This window comes from Conger conger, chromosome 5 (assembly GCF_963514075.1).
Source record: "Conger conger chromosome 5, fConCon1.1, whole genome shotgun sequence".
NCBI classification, from domain to species: domain Eukaryota; kingdom Metazoa; phylum Chordata; class Actinopteri; order Anguilliformes; family Congridae; genus Conger; species Conger conger.
The window spans coordinates 12,019,749-12,039,548 of NC_083764.1; the positions used below are offsets into that span (position 1 = coordinate 12,019,749).

The window sequence follows — 19,800 nt, forward strand, 5'->3', positions numbered from 1 at the left end:
AAAATGAGTTTTCAACAAAAAGGGTTAGGTTGTTTGATTGACATGGTACCTTCCAATAATCATTGTTCTTGTTTGGGTAACCAGTAGAATCATACACTGTTGGAGACTATTGTAGCTTAGCAGTGAAAAAAGTCAGCATTTACAGAATGCCCAATAAGTACTTCAACAAAGTTATGAGGCTTCAAGGAAAGCCACTATGTTGTACTTTGGTCCCGGTCCATTGTTGCATTGTAAGTGGTTTGCTGGTGATGAGATCTTTCTGCCAACACTGCAAGGCTCTGTGATTCAAGGCCTACTGATGACGTAATCAAACTGCTCATCAGTGATAATATTTATGGTTAGCAACACATATATGTCACTCAAAAGAAAAACACTGACACAAATGGTCTGTGCTCATTGATTTAAGGTGCTACTCTACAGGAATCATATATTGACACTTCACAGAACAGGACATTTAAATTTTCAGTATTGTTCAGATAGACTTCACTTCAGCAAACTGTAATCTGGAGAAGAATATATGATGCGGTCACATCCGGGAAATGTCCAATCAAGCCTGGAATGTGACTTGGTTCGCAAGTGTAACTGGTACCTATTGGCGCTACTAGACTTATTGTTGCAAAACACTTATGCTATCTGCGTTTCGGATTCCAAAGTATTGCTTGTAATTGGAGAAACTGTAAAAATAACTCAGCCGAAATACGCAACACAGAAATATGCAAAGTTTATAGCAAGGAGAAAGGAATAAAACAGCAGATAATAAATCTGCAATTTCAACAAGCACATGACTCATGAATTGTTTGCAGTTACTGTAACTAATAACGACGGATGAAACACTGTGCGTTCCAGGGCACTGGCGTTTGGAAACTGTGGAAACATGTGCAAGCGATATTTTAATTCAGAATGTTTATATTACTATCGAGTTATTGTAAATATGTTCAGTCGGTATAAATAAGGCTGCAGTTACAACCTCCCGTCATCCCTCGACCCTCCCATCCAAACATTAACAAATAATGTCTGCGGAAATATCGCACGATAAAAGATGCTCAAGACAATGGACTGCCATTATTGTCCCGTCTGAATCAGAACCTCGTTCAGACAGCAGAACCGGGGACATCCAACCCCTGCTGGCTTCTATGGACAATTGTTTGAGAAGCAACGCCAACCCGTATTTTCAGGGCATTTCAGCTTGTGGCATGGAAAACCAGAAGCTTCCAACGGATCCTCAGGAAAGTAATCCCAGCACAAGGCCACTCCCTTTGCCTTATTTAGGCCCCGTGGACCAGGGTCAGCGGGCAAAAGTGGTGGTCAGAGACAGCCCGTCTTTCCAACATACAAGGCTGCAGACAGCACTGCTGCAGGTCAGTAGGGTCAAACAGCGATAGAACTCCTTATAATCAGTAATTGCCACTTTTCGTCTGTAAAATTGTAGCTATAATAGTTCTACACCAAAATGTCATATGACTCTCCCTTTCCTTCAGAGGGGTTGAATATTATTTGTTTTTATATAAAAATGAGTTTCGCTAAGACCTTCTACAGTACCTGCTGTGTATATAAATCAGTGCTGTCCAATCTCATCCTAAAAGGGCCGGCGTAGGTGCAATTGGAATTGGAATTTTTTTTTTCATCGCAGGCCTCTTTCTCTCCAGGTTCACCAGCGCCGTGGTCTACCAGTTACCAGTTAATCAACTGTATGTCGCTCTGGATAAGAGCGTCTGCCAAATGCCAATAATGTCTGCCAAATGCCAATAATGTACCAGGACCTCATCATGTGACTGGGAATTCTGGGAGGTAACGTCTACATCAACTTCCTCATCTCTGGATTAGTGGAGTTTCCCGCTGCCTTCCTCATCCTCTTCACCATCGAGCGAGTTGGGCGCCGAATCCCTTTTGCCTCAGCCAACATCGTGTCCGGGCTAGCTTGCTTGATCACCACTTTTATACCAGAGTGTATGTTGTTTCGTCCTCTGCTGTATTTTTTACTGAATATTTTCTTGAATTAATTGATTTTATTAGATTTTAGATTTTTGCAAAAATGTACTTTTCTTTCATTTCTTTTAAAGGTATGTTCTGGTTCAAAACAGCAGTGGCGTGCTTGGGTCGCCTGGGTATTACCATGGTGGTGTTTGTGAACACTGCGTTTTACCCGACGTTTGTACGGTAAGTGCAAGCGGATCATCGGGTGAAAATAATATTTTATTTATGTTACAAAAATTCGAGGGATTTCTGCCTGACGATTGAATGGTAAATCGTTGGCATTTATATAGTGCCTTTGTCCAAAGTGCTGTACAATCCATGCTTCTTCATACACACACTCGATGATTGGCTGCCAGCTCATCAGGAGCATTTAGGAGTTAGGTGTCTTGCTCAGGGACACTTCAACACACCCAGGGCGGAATCGAACCGGCAACCCTCCGACTGCCAGACGACTGCTCTTACCTCCTGAGCCAATGTCACTTACTCGTACTATGCCCCATATGCATGGGGATGTGAGTCTGTTTTGTTTCCCTCACACGTTCTTCATGCTGCTTCACCTGCAGAAACCTTGGTGTGTCTGTGTGCTCCACGCTGTGCGACATTGGAGGCATCGTTGCGCCTTTCCTCCTCTACAGACTGGCCGTCATCTGGTTGGAGCTGCCGCTCATTATTTTTGGCAAGGAATTGCGACAGCTGTGCACTTTCTGTCTCACTCTATTTACACTGTCAAATATGTGGATGCTAGGTGCATCATCTTTCAAATATACGTTGGCCTTATTCTACCCTAGATCCCAATCTGTGGTTTAGAGCTCCCGACTACATAAAACTCGTAAACATGAATGTTTCTGAGCGTGTGGATGGATCAAATCTATACTTCAGTAGTTTGAGCGTTTAACTTTGAGAAATAAATTAGTTATTTAAAGTTAGGAAAGTTTGACATTCCATATTTAGACCAAATTGAATCCTTAGAGTTGTGTTTAGAGGCTATGGTTCCAGATCACTTATAGTAGATACTTGTGTATTCTGTATGCTGTATGAAATCCTGAATGAAGTGCACTTGGACTAATTTTTTGTTTGTGTCTTAATCAGGTGTGATTGCACTTATTGCTGGGGGATTAGTCCTATTGTTGCCAGAGACCAAGGGAGTACCACTGCCTGAGACAATCGATGATATTGAATTCCCAGACAGGTAAGGCTGTCTTCTGAAAAAATCTCTTTGGAAACGCATATTACATACATATTTCAAAAGGAAAGCACAGACTATTTATTTTGTGTGTAGTGTATAGACGTAAAAACAACAGATTTTTGCTTTTGGTCTGTCAATATGAAGTCACATGAAGTTACAATGAACTGGCATTGGAAATTATTTTTTTAAAGATAGATATGGACTGCAAATGCTCATCCTTCTTCAAATGCCTGAATTGGTTCCTGTTTGTTGCCTTAGGAACAACGAAAGCCCCCTGAAAAATCAACAGCTGATGAATCTGTTGCCCTCAGATGTGACAACCAATAAGGAAGCCACAATGTGATTTAGTAATTATCCATCCATCCATCCATTATCTGAACCTGCTTATCCTGAACAGGGTCACAGGGGGGCTGGAGCCTATCCCAGCATACATTGGGCGAAAGGCAGGAATACACCCTGGACAGGTCGCCAGTCCATCACAGGGCACACACACCATTCACTCACACACTCATACACTCATACCTACGGGCAATTTAGACTCTCCAATCAGTCTAACCTGCATGTCTTTGGACTGTGGGAGGAAACCAGAGTACCCGGAAGAAACACACGCAGACACGGGGTGAACATGCAAACTCCGCACAGAGAGGCCCCGGCTGACGGGGATTCGAACCCAGGACCTCCTTGCTGTGAGGCAGCAGTGCTACCCACTGCACCATCCGTGCCACCTTTTAGTAATTATATTCCACTAATAATCGATAGCAGAACTTGCTTTTATAAAATATACTGTATAATATCTTGTATATATATTATTGTAAAATTGTATATTATAGGACCTAAAGTATCTATCTGTTATTATTATTCATAGTAGTAGTAGTAGTAGTAGTCTTTCTGACTGTGACCATATTTAAAATACTTTTCTCTATTTATTTTCCCATGTGTTTCAAGAGTTTTCTGTTTGAAGGAGAACATCTTAAACTTTGTAATAATTTATACTGTTCATACTTATTGTATTTGTAAATGAAAGATGAAAGAATGATAATGAACTATAAAGATGGTGTGTGAGTGAATGGTGTCTGCCCTGTGATTGATTGACCCATCCAAGGTGTATTCCTGCCCAATGCATGCTGGTATAGGCTTCAGCACCCCCCAGCACCCTGACCAGGAATAAGTGGGTTGGATAATGGATGGATATAAACATGGTATGGGATAATTATGCAAGCTGTCTTTCATATTTAAAGCCTGAAGCTAGAAAAATAAATATCCCACACCCTCAACTTTGTGTTGTCTTTATCTCAATAGACATACCAACATGTATACTTGGTTATTCCTGGTATACACACTCATTGATCACTTTATTAGGTAGACCTGTGCAGCAGCTTGTTAATGCAAATATTTAATTCCCCAATTATGTGGCAGCAACTGACTGCATAAGCGCCTGGAGATGATAATGTGATTCTTCAGCTTGCGCTGAATTTATTCGTGCAAAATTGTTGGTTTTGAGAGCTTCGATGAAATTGATACCCTTTTGTAGTATTTTGAAGCCAGGCTTCGAACTCCATCTCCCTCTTGTTGTCAGTCATCAGTGCAAAAATACAACACAAAGAAAAGAAACCTTTTTTTTCCCAACATTAACCCAACAATGTTGGATCAATTATTTCATTTTATTCACCAGCTTGAATAGATTCAACCTAAAGCATGTATGGTATTGCAGCATGCAGCTCAATGAAGCAGCCTCCAAGGCTTTTCAAATGTATTAATCATTTTTTTTATCACCATTAGAATATTGTATTAAAAAACGACTGATATGAGAATGACGGGGTTATGAATTATTCTTGATCTCTTCTGCTATCCAGTCCACAAATTTTGAGACTCTAGTGTACACCCCCGGCTTCATGGGCTTGGCACAGCCCTCACCCCATGATGTCACTCCCTGTAAGACGAAGGTGTTATCCGAATGGCAGACCAGGGGACCACCGCTGTCACCCTGCAGGAGAAAGCATTACCAGCCATCAGTCGCTGCATCGCTAATGCTAAAGCCTACAAGTGATGAGGACAAACATGGCACTGAAGACAGAAAAAGTCTGTCTTCAGTGTTTTAGTCTTGTGCTGAGGCTTATATTTCTTTTTTTAGTAGAAATGAGCTTCACGTTACTGATTGCCTGATAAGTGAAATTTTCTTAGCATATTGGCAAATCCTGAAATTTATCTCACCTCACTGGCAATGTTTTAGCCAAAATAAATCATAGAAATAAGATTTTAAGTCCAAATATGAGACTAAAATACTTAAGACAGATTTTGGGGTTTCGCAGGGAACGGGTATGCAATAGGAAGCATCAATAATAAGGATTAAACATTGCTGCTCCTTGATCATTAAAGCATTTCTCTATTTTCCCAAATACCCTTCGACCTTGGCAATGTCCACCTGACAAAATGCAACTGGTTTTCAATAGAGGATTGCTTTTTTACATTCAGTTCCAGCAGTTGTAGCTGGAACTTTATTTCACTGTCTATGCTCAAAGCCAAGAGTGAGTCAGCACTGATCTGAAACAGAAAGTGCACGCACGCACAAAATCTCAGCCAGGCACCGAACTGAAACATAGGCTCCACGTTCATAAGGGAGAATACGCAGTACAGTGTGCGGGCTCTTTCATTCTACTCGAGTCAGCAACTATCACCATCATTCTACTGCTATGATAGTTGGTGAAAAACATCTATGCAGTGAAACAAATGGACAGTGAGTTTGAACACGCCACTATAGACGTGTCGCTGTAGTGACCGCGCCCACCTGGCAGGTGTCAGTGCCTCCCTCGATGTACCCCGCGCACATCTCGTGGTCCCTCACTCGTCCGGAGAGGTACGCAGGGCGGTTGCACACTTTGTTTTCGATAACAGGGAGATGGGACTGCTTCAGCACCCCGTCCCCACCAGTGCCTGGGCACAAACCACACACACTTCTGGATGACAGTGTACTATAACGGGTATGGAAATAGCCAAATAACTGAAAGGTTCGATTCCAAAGCTACATTACATTACATTACAGTAATTTAGCAGACACTATTATCCAAAGCCTAGTTCAATAAAGTGCAAATCAAAACCAGGGACAAGGGCATTGAAGAAGGAAAGAAAAGTTCCCAGAGTGATCACTTAGATACAACTTGAACCCTTGAAGATTACTTTCCAACTAGCATACCATGGTTGGGCAGCTAGAATACCTGGAATACTAAAATAATTATACAAAAGTTTTTTTATTACTATAAATAAGTGCTATTATGACCTATGGCATACATATGGTACGCCTGGCTAATTATAGCAGTAAAGAACTTAACCTGAATTGTTTTAGTATTTATCCAGCTGTGTTAATGCTTTGTAAAATAAATGTAAAAAGCTGTGCAAGTCACTGTGGGTAAGAGCACCTGCTGAGTGCCTGTGACGCAATATCTGATTAAAATCAGTCAAAACAAGTTCAGGCCGTTCTGCGCAAATGGAATGATCATTCAAGGCTCATCAATTTTCTCTGGTGCGTCGGAATATGAGATTATAATAATAATGATATTTTATAACTTTACCTCGGGTTACACCCCACCCGGTCGCGTGGCACTCAGCCAAATGCGGCACAATGTAGTCCTTCTCAGGCAAGCAGGCAGGCATCACCATGTCATTTATGATGGCGGGGCTGACACAAAGACAAAATGGCTGCTTTGACCACTTTCACACTGAATGTGTTCATTTTGATATGTGCCACTTTTCCCCCACTAAATAAGTAAGTAAGTAAATAAAGCAGTCCCTGCAAGCCATCATCCTGCTTTACAAGTGGTAAATAGTTACATATTTTTCTGTAATCTTCTTGGCAAATATTTTTATACCGCCATTTGTTGTCTTTTATATTATATGTTTTAATGGACCTTTCTGTCATATTTCTTAGGTAGGGTGGGACTATGTGTATTGATCCTAATGGTATGTAGAGCGAAATGTTTCTGTATCGTATGTCCCATAATATCACAGTTATTTGTTTTGTTTATTAATACTGAATGCACAACCATTCCGTTGTGGGATAATAAAGATTGACTTCACTTTACCTATTTGTTTTAACAGTTGATGGTCATCTACTCAATATCGTGGAGAACTACTCAATATTGGGGAGTACCAAAAACCAAACAAACAGAAAAAGTTACCTGTCTAGTTTGAGCAGCGCAATATCTAAATTTCTGGGTTCCAGAATCAACTTTTTGACGTCTCGTACTTGCTTTGATGCCTCATCGGCTTTCTGTGTGTGTGTTCCAAGATACACCTTGTAGGCAGCTGGATGAGGTGATCTGCAAAAGAATTCCAAACAAGAGTAGCAGACAAGACAAGAGATAATGCAGTAGAGCAGGACCCTGAATCAAAATCCAGCCCTGGGTCTCTCTTCTCTTGGGTATTAAACTGAACAATTAGTGCTACTGATTGGCACCATTCACACCTGACTCCCAGGTAAAGGGAGGGTGGAAAACCAATAGTTTTTGCATTGTGATTTAATGATCCCCGCAACAGTGTATTATGTAAAACCTTACCATATGTCAGTTTCATACTGGTCTTTTTCAGCCACTCTTTTTATATTCCAGTTTAAAACCACTTATTTAATTAAAAAAAACTTTGACATGGATTTGTAAAATTGAGATAAGTGATTAACTGCCACTTATGAATGTCACATTATCGCACTAAAAGGCAATTTTCGAGGTAATTTGCCACATCTTAACCTAATCTGGTTGAGGAGTATTTTGGTCGAGTGTTTGTGGTTAAGGTAACAGTATTTTGGTAGATTGTTTGTGGTTATGGTAACAGTATTTTGGTAGTGTTTGTGGTTATGGTAACAGTATTTTGGTAGAGTGTTTGTGCTTATGGTAACAGTATTTTGGTAGAGTGTTTGTGGTTATGGTAACAGTATTTTGGAAGAGTGTTTGTGCTTATCGGAACATTATTTTGGTAGAGTGTTTGTGGTTATGGTAACAGCAATTTGGTGGAGTGTTTGTGGTTATGGTAACAGGTATTCTCATTCTCACTCACTCCAGGCAATGTGCAGCAGTCACCACCCACTGTGGCTTGATCAGTGTCCCTCCGCAGAGGTAATCGTGGAAGCTGAAACACAAGGTATCCATGGTTACACTGGTAATTCCGTACCAATTTGTTTGTTGAATTTCTTTTCTATATATAAAAATTAGTGGAGGGCCCGCCCTCTATGGAAATGTATGCAATGGGAACCATGGAAACCAATGGAAGAAACAACGGTTGAGTGCAGAGATGTATACTTTGTTTGACAGGCACTTCCGGCAGTGATGCTGAGAGTTTGAGCGGCATAAATACAAGCACCGCTGTCTTTCTTTGCAGTAACTTAAAAACAATGGATGAAAGTACATGTAGTAAAGTGACTGGAAAAAGGAAACCACTCCAACAATCAGAAGGAAAATGTGTGAGGCTGCTTGTCACAGAGAACTATGGGAATTGAAGTGTAGAATAGGCCTGTGATGACCGCCAGTCACCATGGGTGGCCGCTAAATCCACCAAACCAAGGAAATCGTAGATTGCCACTTCAATAACAATTTTATCCTCTAAGTGAGGTGACCAAGGACACAGCCCTATTTAAAAGTGTGGTCACAATGTCGCTGGGAGAGTTGCGTTGGGAGAGTGGTGTGTGTACTTGGTTCGGAGGCTGATTTGCCAGGGCCAGGAGTGGGGCTTGGATTCACATCCTCCAACAATTCGGTTAAAGCACTTCCCAGGCTTCACCTTGGCCTGTCCGCACTTCAGACCGGCTGGTTGGTGAAACATGCATGAGAATGAACAAACCAAAGCACTGTTACCGAACACAGCACCATTACCAAACAACAAAAATTCTGAAGAATCATGGAGATTCATGCGCTCCATGTGTCAGACTAGGTTCCTTAGACCAGACTCAGTGCAGCTCGTCAGGGAAGACTACCTGGGACAGGCTCATTTCCACAGGTCGGCACCCTGCAGTACTCCCATCGAGTGCCGGGGTCCGTCGTGTAGCACCAAGGCATTGTCTCATTGTCAGGATTTCTGCAGTAATTCGATTTAAGCCCCCTGGAAAAGAATATGTGTTACCATGGATACTGTACAAAGCTGACTTACAGTTGATTAAACTAAGCAGGGGACAATCCTCCTGGAGCAAATTGAGGTTAAGGGCCTTGCTCAAGGGCCCAGCAGCAGTGCTCATCTAATTGCGGCTACACTGAGGACTGAACCACGAAACTTTCGGGTCCCAGTCACGTACCTTAACCACGACGCTACAGGCCGCCCCTGTGTAAATAAATGCTCATGTGGCAGCACTCACTTGCACGGGTAGTTCTCTGGTGTCCTGGAATGCTCGTGTGGATTCTGAGAGGCCCAGAGCTGGCAGGTCTTCCCCGATTCTGTCTCGGAGATGGTTCCCCTGTAGGCACTGCCATCCCCGGTGGCACAGGTCAGCTCCTCCATGATCGTGGGAGGTTTAGAGGCTAAAGGTCAGGGGTCAAAGAGTGAAGTGTCAGATGATTTGTACCACGGATATAACCGTGGATCGAACAGTCCATATTCTTAGCATTGAAAGTATGTGCTCCCCTCTGTTAAACCCGAAACATGCAGTGTTCTAAGCCTACAGCTGAAATACAAAACCGGAAAGGTCCTTTATCACCAAAGCAGAATGTTTATAAAAGGCATTTATATTTCCTCAAATTATATGGATGAATATGTTTATTTATTTATTTGCTTGTTTGTATGTTTGCTTTATTTTATCTACCAGCTTCCACTGAAGAATAGTTAAGATAAATACTATTTTGGGAAAGCTCCCATTCTTCTATTGGTGGGGCAAAGCTGTGATGCCTATTCTGGAGCTCTGAACTGTGCTGAGTGGTGTCCATGAAGGAAAAGGCCTTGGCTGACTATGGTGGCAGTGAACTCCCAGCCCTGTGCTCATCAGGGAAGACTACCTGGGACAGGCTCATTTCCACAGGTCGGCACCTTGCAGTACTCCCATCGAGTGCCGGGGTCCGTCGTGTAGCACCAAGGCATTGTCTCATTGTCAGGATTTCTGCAGTAATTCGATTTAAGCCCCCTGGAAAAGAATATGTGTTACCATGGATACTGTAGAATGCTGACTTACAGTTGATTAAACTAAGTAGGGGACAATCCCACAGGAGCAAATTGAGGTTGAGGGCCTTGCTCAAGGGCCCAGCAGCAGTGCTCATCTAATTGCGGCTACACTGAGGACTGAACCACGAAACTTTCGGGTCCCAGTCACGTACCTTAACCACGATGCTACAGGCCGCCCCTGTGTAAATAAATGCTCATGTGGCAGCACTCACTTGCACGGGTAGTTCTCTGGCGTCCTGGAATGCTCGTGTGGATTCTGAGAGGCCCAGAGCTGGCAGGTCTTCCCCGATTCTGTCTCGGAGATGGTTCCCCTGTAGGCACTGCCATCCCCGGTGGCACAGGTCAGCTCCTCCATGATCGTGGGAGGTTTAGAGGCTAAAGGTCAGGGGTCAAAGAGTGAAGTGTCAGATGATTTGTACCATGGATATAACCGTAGATCGAACAGTCCATATTCTTAGCATTGAAAGTATGTGCTCCCCTCTGTTAAACCCGAAACATGCAGTGTTCTAAGCCTACAGCTGAAATATAAAACCGGAAAGGTCCTTTATCACCAAAGCAGAATGTTTATAAAAGGCATTTATATTTCCTCAAATTATATGGATGAATATGTTTATTTATTTATTTGCTTGTTTTTATGTTTGCTTTATTTTATCTACCAGCTTCCACTGAAGAATAGTAAAGATAAATACTATTTTGAGAAAGCTCCCATTCTTCTATTGGTGGGGCAAAGCTGTGATGCCTATTCTGGAGCTCTGAACTGTCCTGAGTGGTGTCCGTGAAGGAAAAGGCCTTGGCTGACTATGGTGGCAGTGAACTCCCAGCCCTGTGCTCATCAGGGAAGACTACCTGGGACAGGCTCATTTCCACAGGTCGGCACCTTGCAGTACTCCCATCGAGTGCCGGGGTCCGTCGTGTAGCACCAAGGCATTCTCTCATTGTCAGGATTTCTGCAGTAATTCGATTTAAGCCCCCTGGAAAAGAATATGTGTTACCATGGATACTGTAGAATGCTGACTTACAGTTGATTAAACTAAGCACGGGGCAATCCTCCTGGAGCAAATTGAGGTTAAGGGCCTTGCTCAAGGGCCCAGCAGCAGTGCGGATCTAATTGCGGCTACACTGAGGACTGAACCACAAAACCTGCGGGTCCCAGTCACGTACCTTAACCACGATGCTACAGGCTGCCCCTGTGTGAATAAATGCTCATGTGGCAGCACTCACTTGCATGGGTAGTTCTCTGGCGTCCTGGAATGCTCGTGTGGATTCTGAGAGGCCCAGAGCTGGCAGGTCTTCCCCGATTCTGTCACGGAGATGGTTCCCCTGTAAGCACTGCCATCCCCGGTGGCACAGGTCAGCTCCTCCACGATCGTGGGAGGTTTAGAGGCTAAAGGTCAGGGGTCAAAGAGTGAAGTGTCAGGCGATTTGTACAACGGATATAACCGTGGATCGAACAGTCCATATTTTCAGCTTTGAATGTATGTGCTCCCCTCTGTTAAACCCGAAACATGCAGTCTTCTAAACCTATATCTGAAATACAAAACCGGAAAAGGTTGAATGCTGCTACATTTGCTCTCAACTGCAGATGGTCTCCTCACCACACCGCTTCCTCCACGTCAGTCCTCCTTCTCTGCTGATGACTTTGCAGATTTCTTCGATGAGAAGGTCACAGATATTCGCAGATCCTTTACAACCACCGCCCCCCTCTCTGTGCCCTTCCCCCCCTCTAGGCCCATCCCTTCCTTTTCCACTTTCTCCCCCCTTACAGACACTGATGTTTCTCAACTCCTGCTCTCCCACTGCCCTACAACCTGTGCCCTTGACCCTATCCCCTCTTCTCTTCTCCATACTATCACACCTGACATTCTCCCATTTGTCACCTCCCTTGTTAACTCCTTCCTGTCTTCTGGCTGTTTTCCAGCATCCTCCAAGAGGGCCCACATCACCCCGCTACTAAAAAAGCCTACTCTGGATCCCTCCATCATCCAGAACTACCGCCCGGTACCTCTTCTTCTAAAACCATAGAACGAGCCGCTTCTAGTCAACTTTATTCTTTCTTTTTTCACAACAACCTGCTAGACCCCCATCAGTCTGGCTTTAGATCTGGTCACTCGACAGAGACCGCACTCCTCTCCGTCAGTGAATCACTCCATACCGCACGAGCAGCCTCACTCTCCTCTGTCCTCATTCTTCTAGATCTCTCTGCTGCCTTCGACACTGTGGATCACTCCATTCTCCTGTCCGCCCTGTCAGCAACGGGCATCTGTGTCACAGCCCTGGACTGGATTGAGTGCTACCTTTCTGGTCGCTCCTTCCAGGTTGCCTGGGCAGGTACGGTATTGACACCTCGGCCCCTTGCCACAGGAGTTCCCCAGTGCTCAGTCCTTGGCCTGCTTCTTTTTTCTCTTTACACTTGTTCCCTTGGCCCTGTTATCACTGCACATCGTCTATCCTACCTCTGCTATGCGGACGATACCCAAATCTCATTCCCATCATCTGACACGCAGGTTTCAGCCCGTATCTATGCTTGCCTGAGTGACATCCAGAGCTGGATGGACAACCACCATCTAAAGCTCAACCCAGGCAAGAATGAAATGATATTCATCCCTACCATTACCTCTCCCCATCTGGATCTCTCCATTTCCCTAGGGGATACCACACTTACGCCATCACCCAGTGCAGGGAACCTCGGCGTGGTGATGGACAGCAGACTGTCCCTCTCCGAGAACATTGCGGCGGTGACCCGGTCATGCAGGTTCTTCCTATACAACATACGGAGAATCCGCCCCTTTCTCACCCCCTACTCTACCCAGCTCCTGGTCCAAGCAATGGTTCTGTCCTGCCTGGACTACTGCAATTCCCTCTCGGCTGGCCTCCCAACGTCCGCCATCAGACCCCTCCAACTTATCCAGAATGCAGCAGCTCGTCTGGTCTTCAACCTTCCCAAATACTCACATGTCACCCCCCTGCTTACTTCCCTCCACTGGCTGCCTGTCATGGCTCGCATCAAATTCAAAACATTGGTGCTAGCCTTCCAAGCAGTTAAGGGGTCTTCCCCAGCTTACACACAAAGAATCATCAAACCCTACACCCCTGCCAGACCTCTTCGTTCAGCCTCCACAGGCCGCTTGGCACCTCCCCCTCGCTGAACTTCCACCTCACGCTCACAACTACTGTCTGTTCTGGCTCCACGGTGGTGGAACGAACTCCCCGTTGAGGTCAGAACTGTAGAATCTCTTCCCACCTTCAAGCGCAAACTGAAGACGCACCTCTTCAAGCAGCACCTCTCCCCGTCCCTCCCTACCTCCCTGTGAACCTTAATTGTTGTCTTTCTGTGATTTACTTTTTTGTGTATCAGTATTTTTAGTTTGGCTAGGTAAGCAGTGTTTGGCTAGTTAAGGGGTTTGGTCATACTTTTGCTTTGTTTGTTTGTTTGTTTGTTTGTTTGTTTGTTTGTTTGTTTGTTAAAAAAAAAAAATTCAAATAGGCCCTGGTCCTTATCTTTGTTGTGCAGGTAGAAGTTGAATTTGTACTTCCCTCTAGGGTCTCTCAGTGCACTTATCCCTGGTTACGGGTATGCACTTTGTTGTACATCGTTCTGGATAAGACTGTCTGCCAAATGCCATTAATGTAATGTAATGTAATGTACAGAGCCTGTCCATTATGTGCCGACTCACCCTTCTTTTCATACAAGACCGTGCCTCTCCTTCTAACCACGCTATTGTCAACAAGGCAAGGGTTTCGTGGGTCATTGCTCCAATGCAGTGCGTATGTCGGAGTACACACGGTTTAATGTGATCTTTCAAATTGTCAACTCATTTAAACTTTTCCCAAAACAAAACAAAACAAAACACAAAAAGGAGTCAAGAGCAGATACCCAGTTGGACATAAATTATACTATGAGGAGAACACTCATAGTATAATTTACACATATTTGTAGCATATATTTATCACTCCAAAAGAGGGCTGTTCAGGAGTCAGAAAAGCAGTCCATGCATACTCCATACACTTTCTGGTCTTGAATATAATCATCCGACCATTAACAAAATTATTGATATAGTTGGTACATACTGGATGCTCATTTTAAACTTCTCATGTCATTATCAAACGAATGGTGATAGATTATGTTGGTCTATAAAAATAAAATGCAAAATGCAGTGCTGAAGTGTTTTCATAATGTCAGCATGAAATTTCACATTTATTGAACCCTGTAAACAAAATTTAAATGAAGGGGAGTCTCCATACAAGATTCAAATCCTTTTTTGACTGATATAGCAAAACATTCTAAAGCTCTTATTGTTGATTGAGAGAAAAATAACGGTCAAGGGACATGAGTAAATATGCCGGGAATAATATCTAACATTCTGGAATATTCTTTTTTAGGTTGGTTGTACACACAAATCCACACAAATTAATACATTGATTCAGAATTTAAGGACGCATCCTTCATAATGGAAAGCAACGTTCTGAAGCACTTCGTATTTCGATTATTTCAGTTGGGTTACAAAGAGAGAGCTGTCATTGAAACAAGAATCGTCAACACTATTCAACAAATCAATATAAAAATGAGAAATACAAACAAAATTATATTATAATTATAATTTGGCAATTCTTTCACATGTAATTAATGTACATCATATAATGGAGAATGCAATACACATATTGCATAATCAAAGGATAAACATTAAAAAAGAAAGCCATCTTAATGAACAAATTGTCCACAGTGGGTTCAATTGTCATTAGTGCCTTCAAGCCCACTTTGATCAGTGTCAGTGTAATTCAGTTTTTTACAGGCCAAAGTGTACTCACCAGCAGATAGGAGGTTGCAGAGTAGGAGACTTATGTAGAGTTTCATGATGTGCCACTGGCAGGCAGGGCAGAGCATACAGCCTTCCTGTTCTGTGTTATGTGCTTTTGTTAGTCAAGACAGTCTGGAAAATAAATAGATGGACACCAGTCATCAGTCAATCATTGTCCTAACAAGGACAGAGAGCAGAGGTCAAACTTGGTTTTATAAATGCCCTTAATTTTAGACCCATCACTTATGGTATCTTATCTGTAAGCTAATTGGTGGAGTTTATCGCTGTTATACCATGAAGACAAATTAAAATAGGAGTGTGTACATATGTGCCCCCCCCCCCCAACCCCCCATACACACAGATATACGCACACACACACACACACACACACACACACACAGCTGAACTTAATTCCTGTAAATACACGAATACATAAAAATCCAAAAACACAGGAGTGTGTACATATGTGCCCCCCCATACACACACACACACACAGCTGAACTTAATTCCTGTAGGAGATTACTCTTGTTATCTCAAATTAATGCTACAATTTGGATTTATAATTTACAATTTAGCAGATTTACTGAATAAATTAATAATTTACGAGAAAAAGATTGCTTGTTCTGTGTCTCAAGTCAACATTGAACATTTAATATTTAACTGAAAAGACTAATATCTCCTTCCAAAACAAGCAATCCTCTACTCTTTGCAGTAAACTCTTGGTGGCATGATGTAGACAGGAGGGATGAAGATTGCTTCGATGTTCAGTCGGTATAAATGAGGCTGCAGTTACAACCTCCCGTCATCCCCCGACCCTCCCACACATTAACAAATAATGTCTGCGGAAATACCGCACGATAAAAGTTGCTCAAGACAATGAACTGCCATTATTGTCCCGTCTGAATCAGAACCTCGTTCAGACAGCAGAACCGGGGACATCCAACCCCTGCTGGCTTCTATGGACAATTGTTTGAGAAGCAACGCCAACCCGTATTTTCAGGGCATTTCAGCTTGTGGCATGGAAAACCAGAAGCTTCCAACGGATCCTCAGGAAAATAATCCCAGCACAAGGCCACTCCCTTTGCCTTATTTAGGCCCCGTGGACCAGTGCCAGTGGCCACAAGTGGTGGTCAGAGACAGCCTGTCTTTCCAACATACAAGGCTGCAGACAGCACTGCTGCAGGTCAGTAGGGTCAAACAGCGATAGAACTCCTTTTAATCAGTAATTGCCACTTTTCGTCTGTAAAATTGTAGCTATAATAGTTCTACACTAAAATGTCATATGACTCTCCCTTTCCTTCAGAGGGGCTGAACATTATTTGTTTTTATATAAAAATGAGTTTCGCTAAGACCTTCTACAGTACCTGCTGTGTATATAAATCAGTGCTGTCCAATCTCATCCTAAAAGGGCCGGCGTAGGTGCAGGTTTTTGTTTTAACCCAGCAGTAACACACCTGCTTATACTAATTAACTAATCGTGGTCTTTAATCAAGACCTTGATGAGTAGAATCAGCTGTCTTAGTCCTGTGCTAAAACAACAACCTGCACGCACAACAACAACCTTTCTGGATAAGATTGGACACCCCTGGCATAAATGATTTATAATCAGCGTCATACACCAGGTGGCAGCAAAACACCGAAATGTCATTTGACTTTTATGTCGCTATTATGTAAAAGCGAGCTTCGCTATACCTGCTCTTCTACCGTACCTGCTGTATATAGACATGACTTTGTAATTAGCGGCATACTCCCTGTTCTTCCATAAATGCTCCTGGAAGGTTTGTCATGCTTGACAAAATTACTCATTACACCTTTCAGATTGTTTGTACTATAAAAATGGTGATGGTTGCCAGTCTGGTGTGTACGTCACATTTGAAGTACATATTATTGCACAGTGAAAATATGTCAGGTATGTCCTTGTTAAGGTTTTTTTTTGTTTTTTTTTATCGCAGGCCTCTTTCTCTCCAGGTTCACCAGCGCCGTGGTCTACCAGTTACCAGTTAATCAACTGTACGTCGCTCTGGATAAGAGCGTCTGCCAAATGCCAATAATGTCTGCCAAATGCCAATAATGTACCAGGACCTCATCATGTGACTGGGAATTCTGGGAGGTAACGTCTACATCAACTTCCTCATCTCTGGATTAGTGGAGTTTTCCGCTGCCTTCCTCATCCTCTTCACCATCGAGCGAGTTGGGCGCCGAATCCCTTTTGCCTCAGCCAACATCGTGTCCGGGCTAGCTTGCTTGATCACCACTTTTATACCAGAGTGTATGTTGTTTCGTCCTCTGCTGTATTTTTTACTGAATATTTTCTTGAATTAATTGATTTTATTAGATTTTAGATTTTTGCAAAAATGTACTTTTCTTTCATTTCTTTTAAAGGTATGTTCTGGTTCAAAACAGCAGTGGCGTGCTTGGGTCGCCTGGGTATTACCATGGTGGTGTTTGTGAACACTGCGTTTTACCCGACGTTTGTACGGTAAGTGCAAGCGGATCATAGGGTGAAAATAATATTTTATTTATGTTACAAAAATTAGAGGGATTTCTGCCTGACGATTGAATGGTAAGTTGTTGGCATTTATATAGTGCATTTATATAGTGCTGTACAATCCATCCTTTGTACTCACCCATTCATACACACACTCACGACAATTGGCTGCCTGCTCATCAGGAGCATTTGGAAGTTAGGTGTCTTGCTCGGGGACACTTCGACACACCCAGGGCGGAATCGAACCGGCAACCCTCCGACTGCCAGACGACTGCTCTTACCTCCTGAGCCAATGTCACTTACTCGTACTATGCCCCATATGCATGGGGATGTGAGTCTGTTTTGTTTCCCTCACACGTTCTTCATGCTGCTTCACCTGCAGAAACCTAGGTGTGTCTGTGTGCTCCACGCTGTGCGACATTGGAGGCATCGTTGCGCCTTTCCTCCTCTACAGACTGGCCGTCATCTGGTTGGAGCTGCCGCTCATTATTTTTGGTAAGGAATTGCGACAGCTGTGCACTTTCTGTCTCACTCTATTTACACTGTCAAATATACGTTGGCCTTATTCTACCCTAGATCCCAATCTGTGGTTTAGAGCTCCCGACTACATAAAACTCGTAAACATGAATGTTTCTGAGCGTGTGGATGGATCAAATCTATACTTCAGTAGTTTGAGCGTTTAACTTTGAGAAATAAATTAGTTATTTAAAGTTAGGAAAGTTTGACATTTCATATTTAGACCAAATTGAATCCTCAGAGTTGTGTTTAGAGGCTATGGTTCCAGATCACGTATAGTAGATACTTGTGTATTCTGTATGCTGTATGAAATCCTGAATGCAATGCACTTGGACTAATTTTTTGTTTGTGTCTTAATCAGGTGTGATTGCACTTATTGCTGGGGGATTAGTCCTATTGTTGCCAGAGACCAAGGGAGTACCACTGCCTGAGACAATCGATGATATTGAATTCCCAGACAGGTAAGGCTTTCTTCTGAAAAACCTCTTTGGAAACGCATATTACATACATATTTCAAAAGGAAAGCACAGACAATTTATTTTGTGTGCAGTGTATACACGTAAAACAGATTTTTGCTCATTGGTCTGTCAATATGAAGTCACATAAAGTTACAATGAACTGGCATTGGAAATTATTTTTTTAAAGATAGATATGGACTGCAAATGCTCATCCTTCTTCAAATGCCTGAATTGGTTCCTGTTTGTTGCCTTAGGAACAAAGAGAGCCCCCTGAAAAATCAACAGCTGATGAATCTGTTGCCCTCAGATGTGACAACCAATAAGGCAGCCACAATGTGATTTAGTAATTATCCATCCATCCATCCATCCATCCATTATCTGAACCTGCTTATCCTGAACAGGGTCACAGGGGGGCTGGAGCCTATCCCAGCATACATTGGGCGAAAGGCAGGAATACACCCTGGACAGGTCGCCAGTCCATCACAGGGCACACACACCATTCACTCACACACTCATACACTCATACACTCATACCTAGACTCTCCAATCAGCCTAACCTGCATGTCTTTGGACTGTGGGAGGAAACCGGAGTACCCGGAAGAAACACACGCAGACACAGGGAGAACACGCAAACTCCGCACAGAGAGGCCCCGGCCGACGGGGATTCGAACCCAGGACCTCCTTGCTGTGAGGCGGCAGTGCTACCCACTGCACCATCCGTGCCGCCATTTAGTAATTATATTCCACTAATAATCGATAGCAGAACTTGCTTTCATAAAATATACTGTATAATATCTTTTATATATATTATTGTAAAATTGTATATTATAGGACCTAAACTAAAGTATCTATCTGTTATTATTATTCATAGTAGTAGTAGTAGTCTTTCTGACTGTGGTAGGGAGTACAACTTCCACAATTCCGCGACGTCCACCACGAATGACGTCTAACTTGGTTCAGCCAATCCCGTAATGGCGGGAGCAATAAACGGTCCCGTATAAGAGCAAGACACGTTCTTGGGATCTCTCTTCTCTCTTCTGCTTTTTCTGCTTCTTCTGCTTCTTCTCTTCGACGCACCCTTTTTGGCCATTCGCTTCAGCTCATCTGCTCCGAGACTCCGGACAGAGGCTGAATGCTGCACAGCGCACTACCAGGACTACGGACACACCCAGTTACCTCGCGGTAACTACGTGGCCTATAGTGAGTGGAAATTGTTGTACGCGGAACGCTACATCAGTTTACCCCAATAAAGCT

At 43.2% G+C, this 19,800-nt stretch overlaps 1 protein-coding gene across 1 annotated transcript; it reads right to left on the reverse strand.

Annotated features, from left to right (window-relative positions):
• Positions 1-4,773: 4,773 nt before the first annotated feature.
• LOC133128158 (plasminogen-like) lies at positions 4,774-15,179 on the reverse strand. The gene is made up of 13 exons (XM_061241481.1): positions 15,095-15,179; positions 11,510-11,672; positions 11,135-11,259; positions 10,501-10,663; positions 10,123-10,250; positions 9,492-9,654; positions 9,117-9,241; positions 8,835-8,949; positions 8,204-8,275; positions 7,333-7,473; positions 6,727-6,833; positions 5,946-6,091; positions 4,774-5,144 (listed from the first exon to the last, which is right to left on the reverse strand). Exons 1-13 carry the CDS (start codon positions 15,168-15,170, stop codon positions 4,980-4,982), a joined length of 1,689 nt encoding a protein of 562 aa, XP_061097465.1. The 5' UTR covers positions 15,171-15,179; the 3' UTR covers positions 4,774-4,979.
• Positions 15,180-19,800: the final 4,621 nt, after the last annotated feature.

What these genes read in the sequence shown, in the direction of transcription:
- LOC133128158 (XM_061241481.1), bottom strand. Translation starts at nt 15,170, where the DNA reads ATGCTCTGCCCTGCCTGCCAGTGGCACATCATGAAACTCTACATAAGT. An exon ending in TGGAAATGAGCCTGTCCCAG is followed by an intron (nt 8,950 to 9,116) that starts GTAGTCTTCCCT and finishes TTCACCAACCAG; the next exon opens with CCGGTCTGAAGTGCGGACAG. An exon ending in ACTGCTGCACATTGCCTGGA is followed by an intron (nt 7,474 to 8,203) that starts GTGAGTGAGAAT and finishes ATTCTTTTGCAG; the next exon opens with ATCACCTCATCCAGCTGCCT.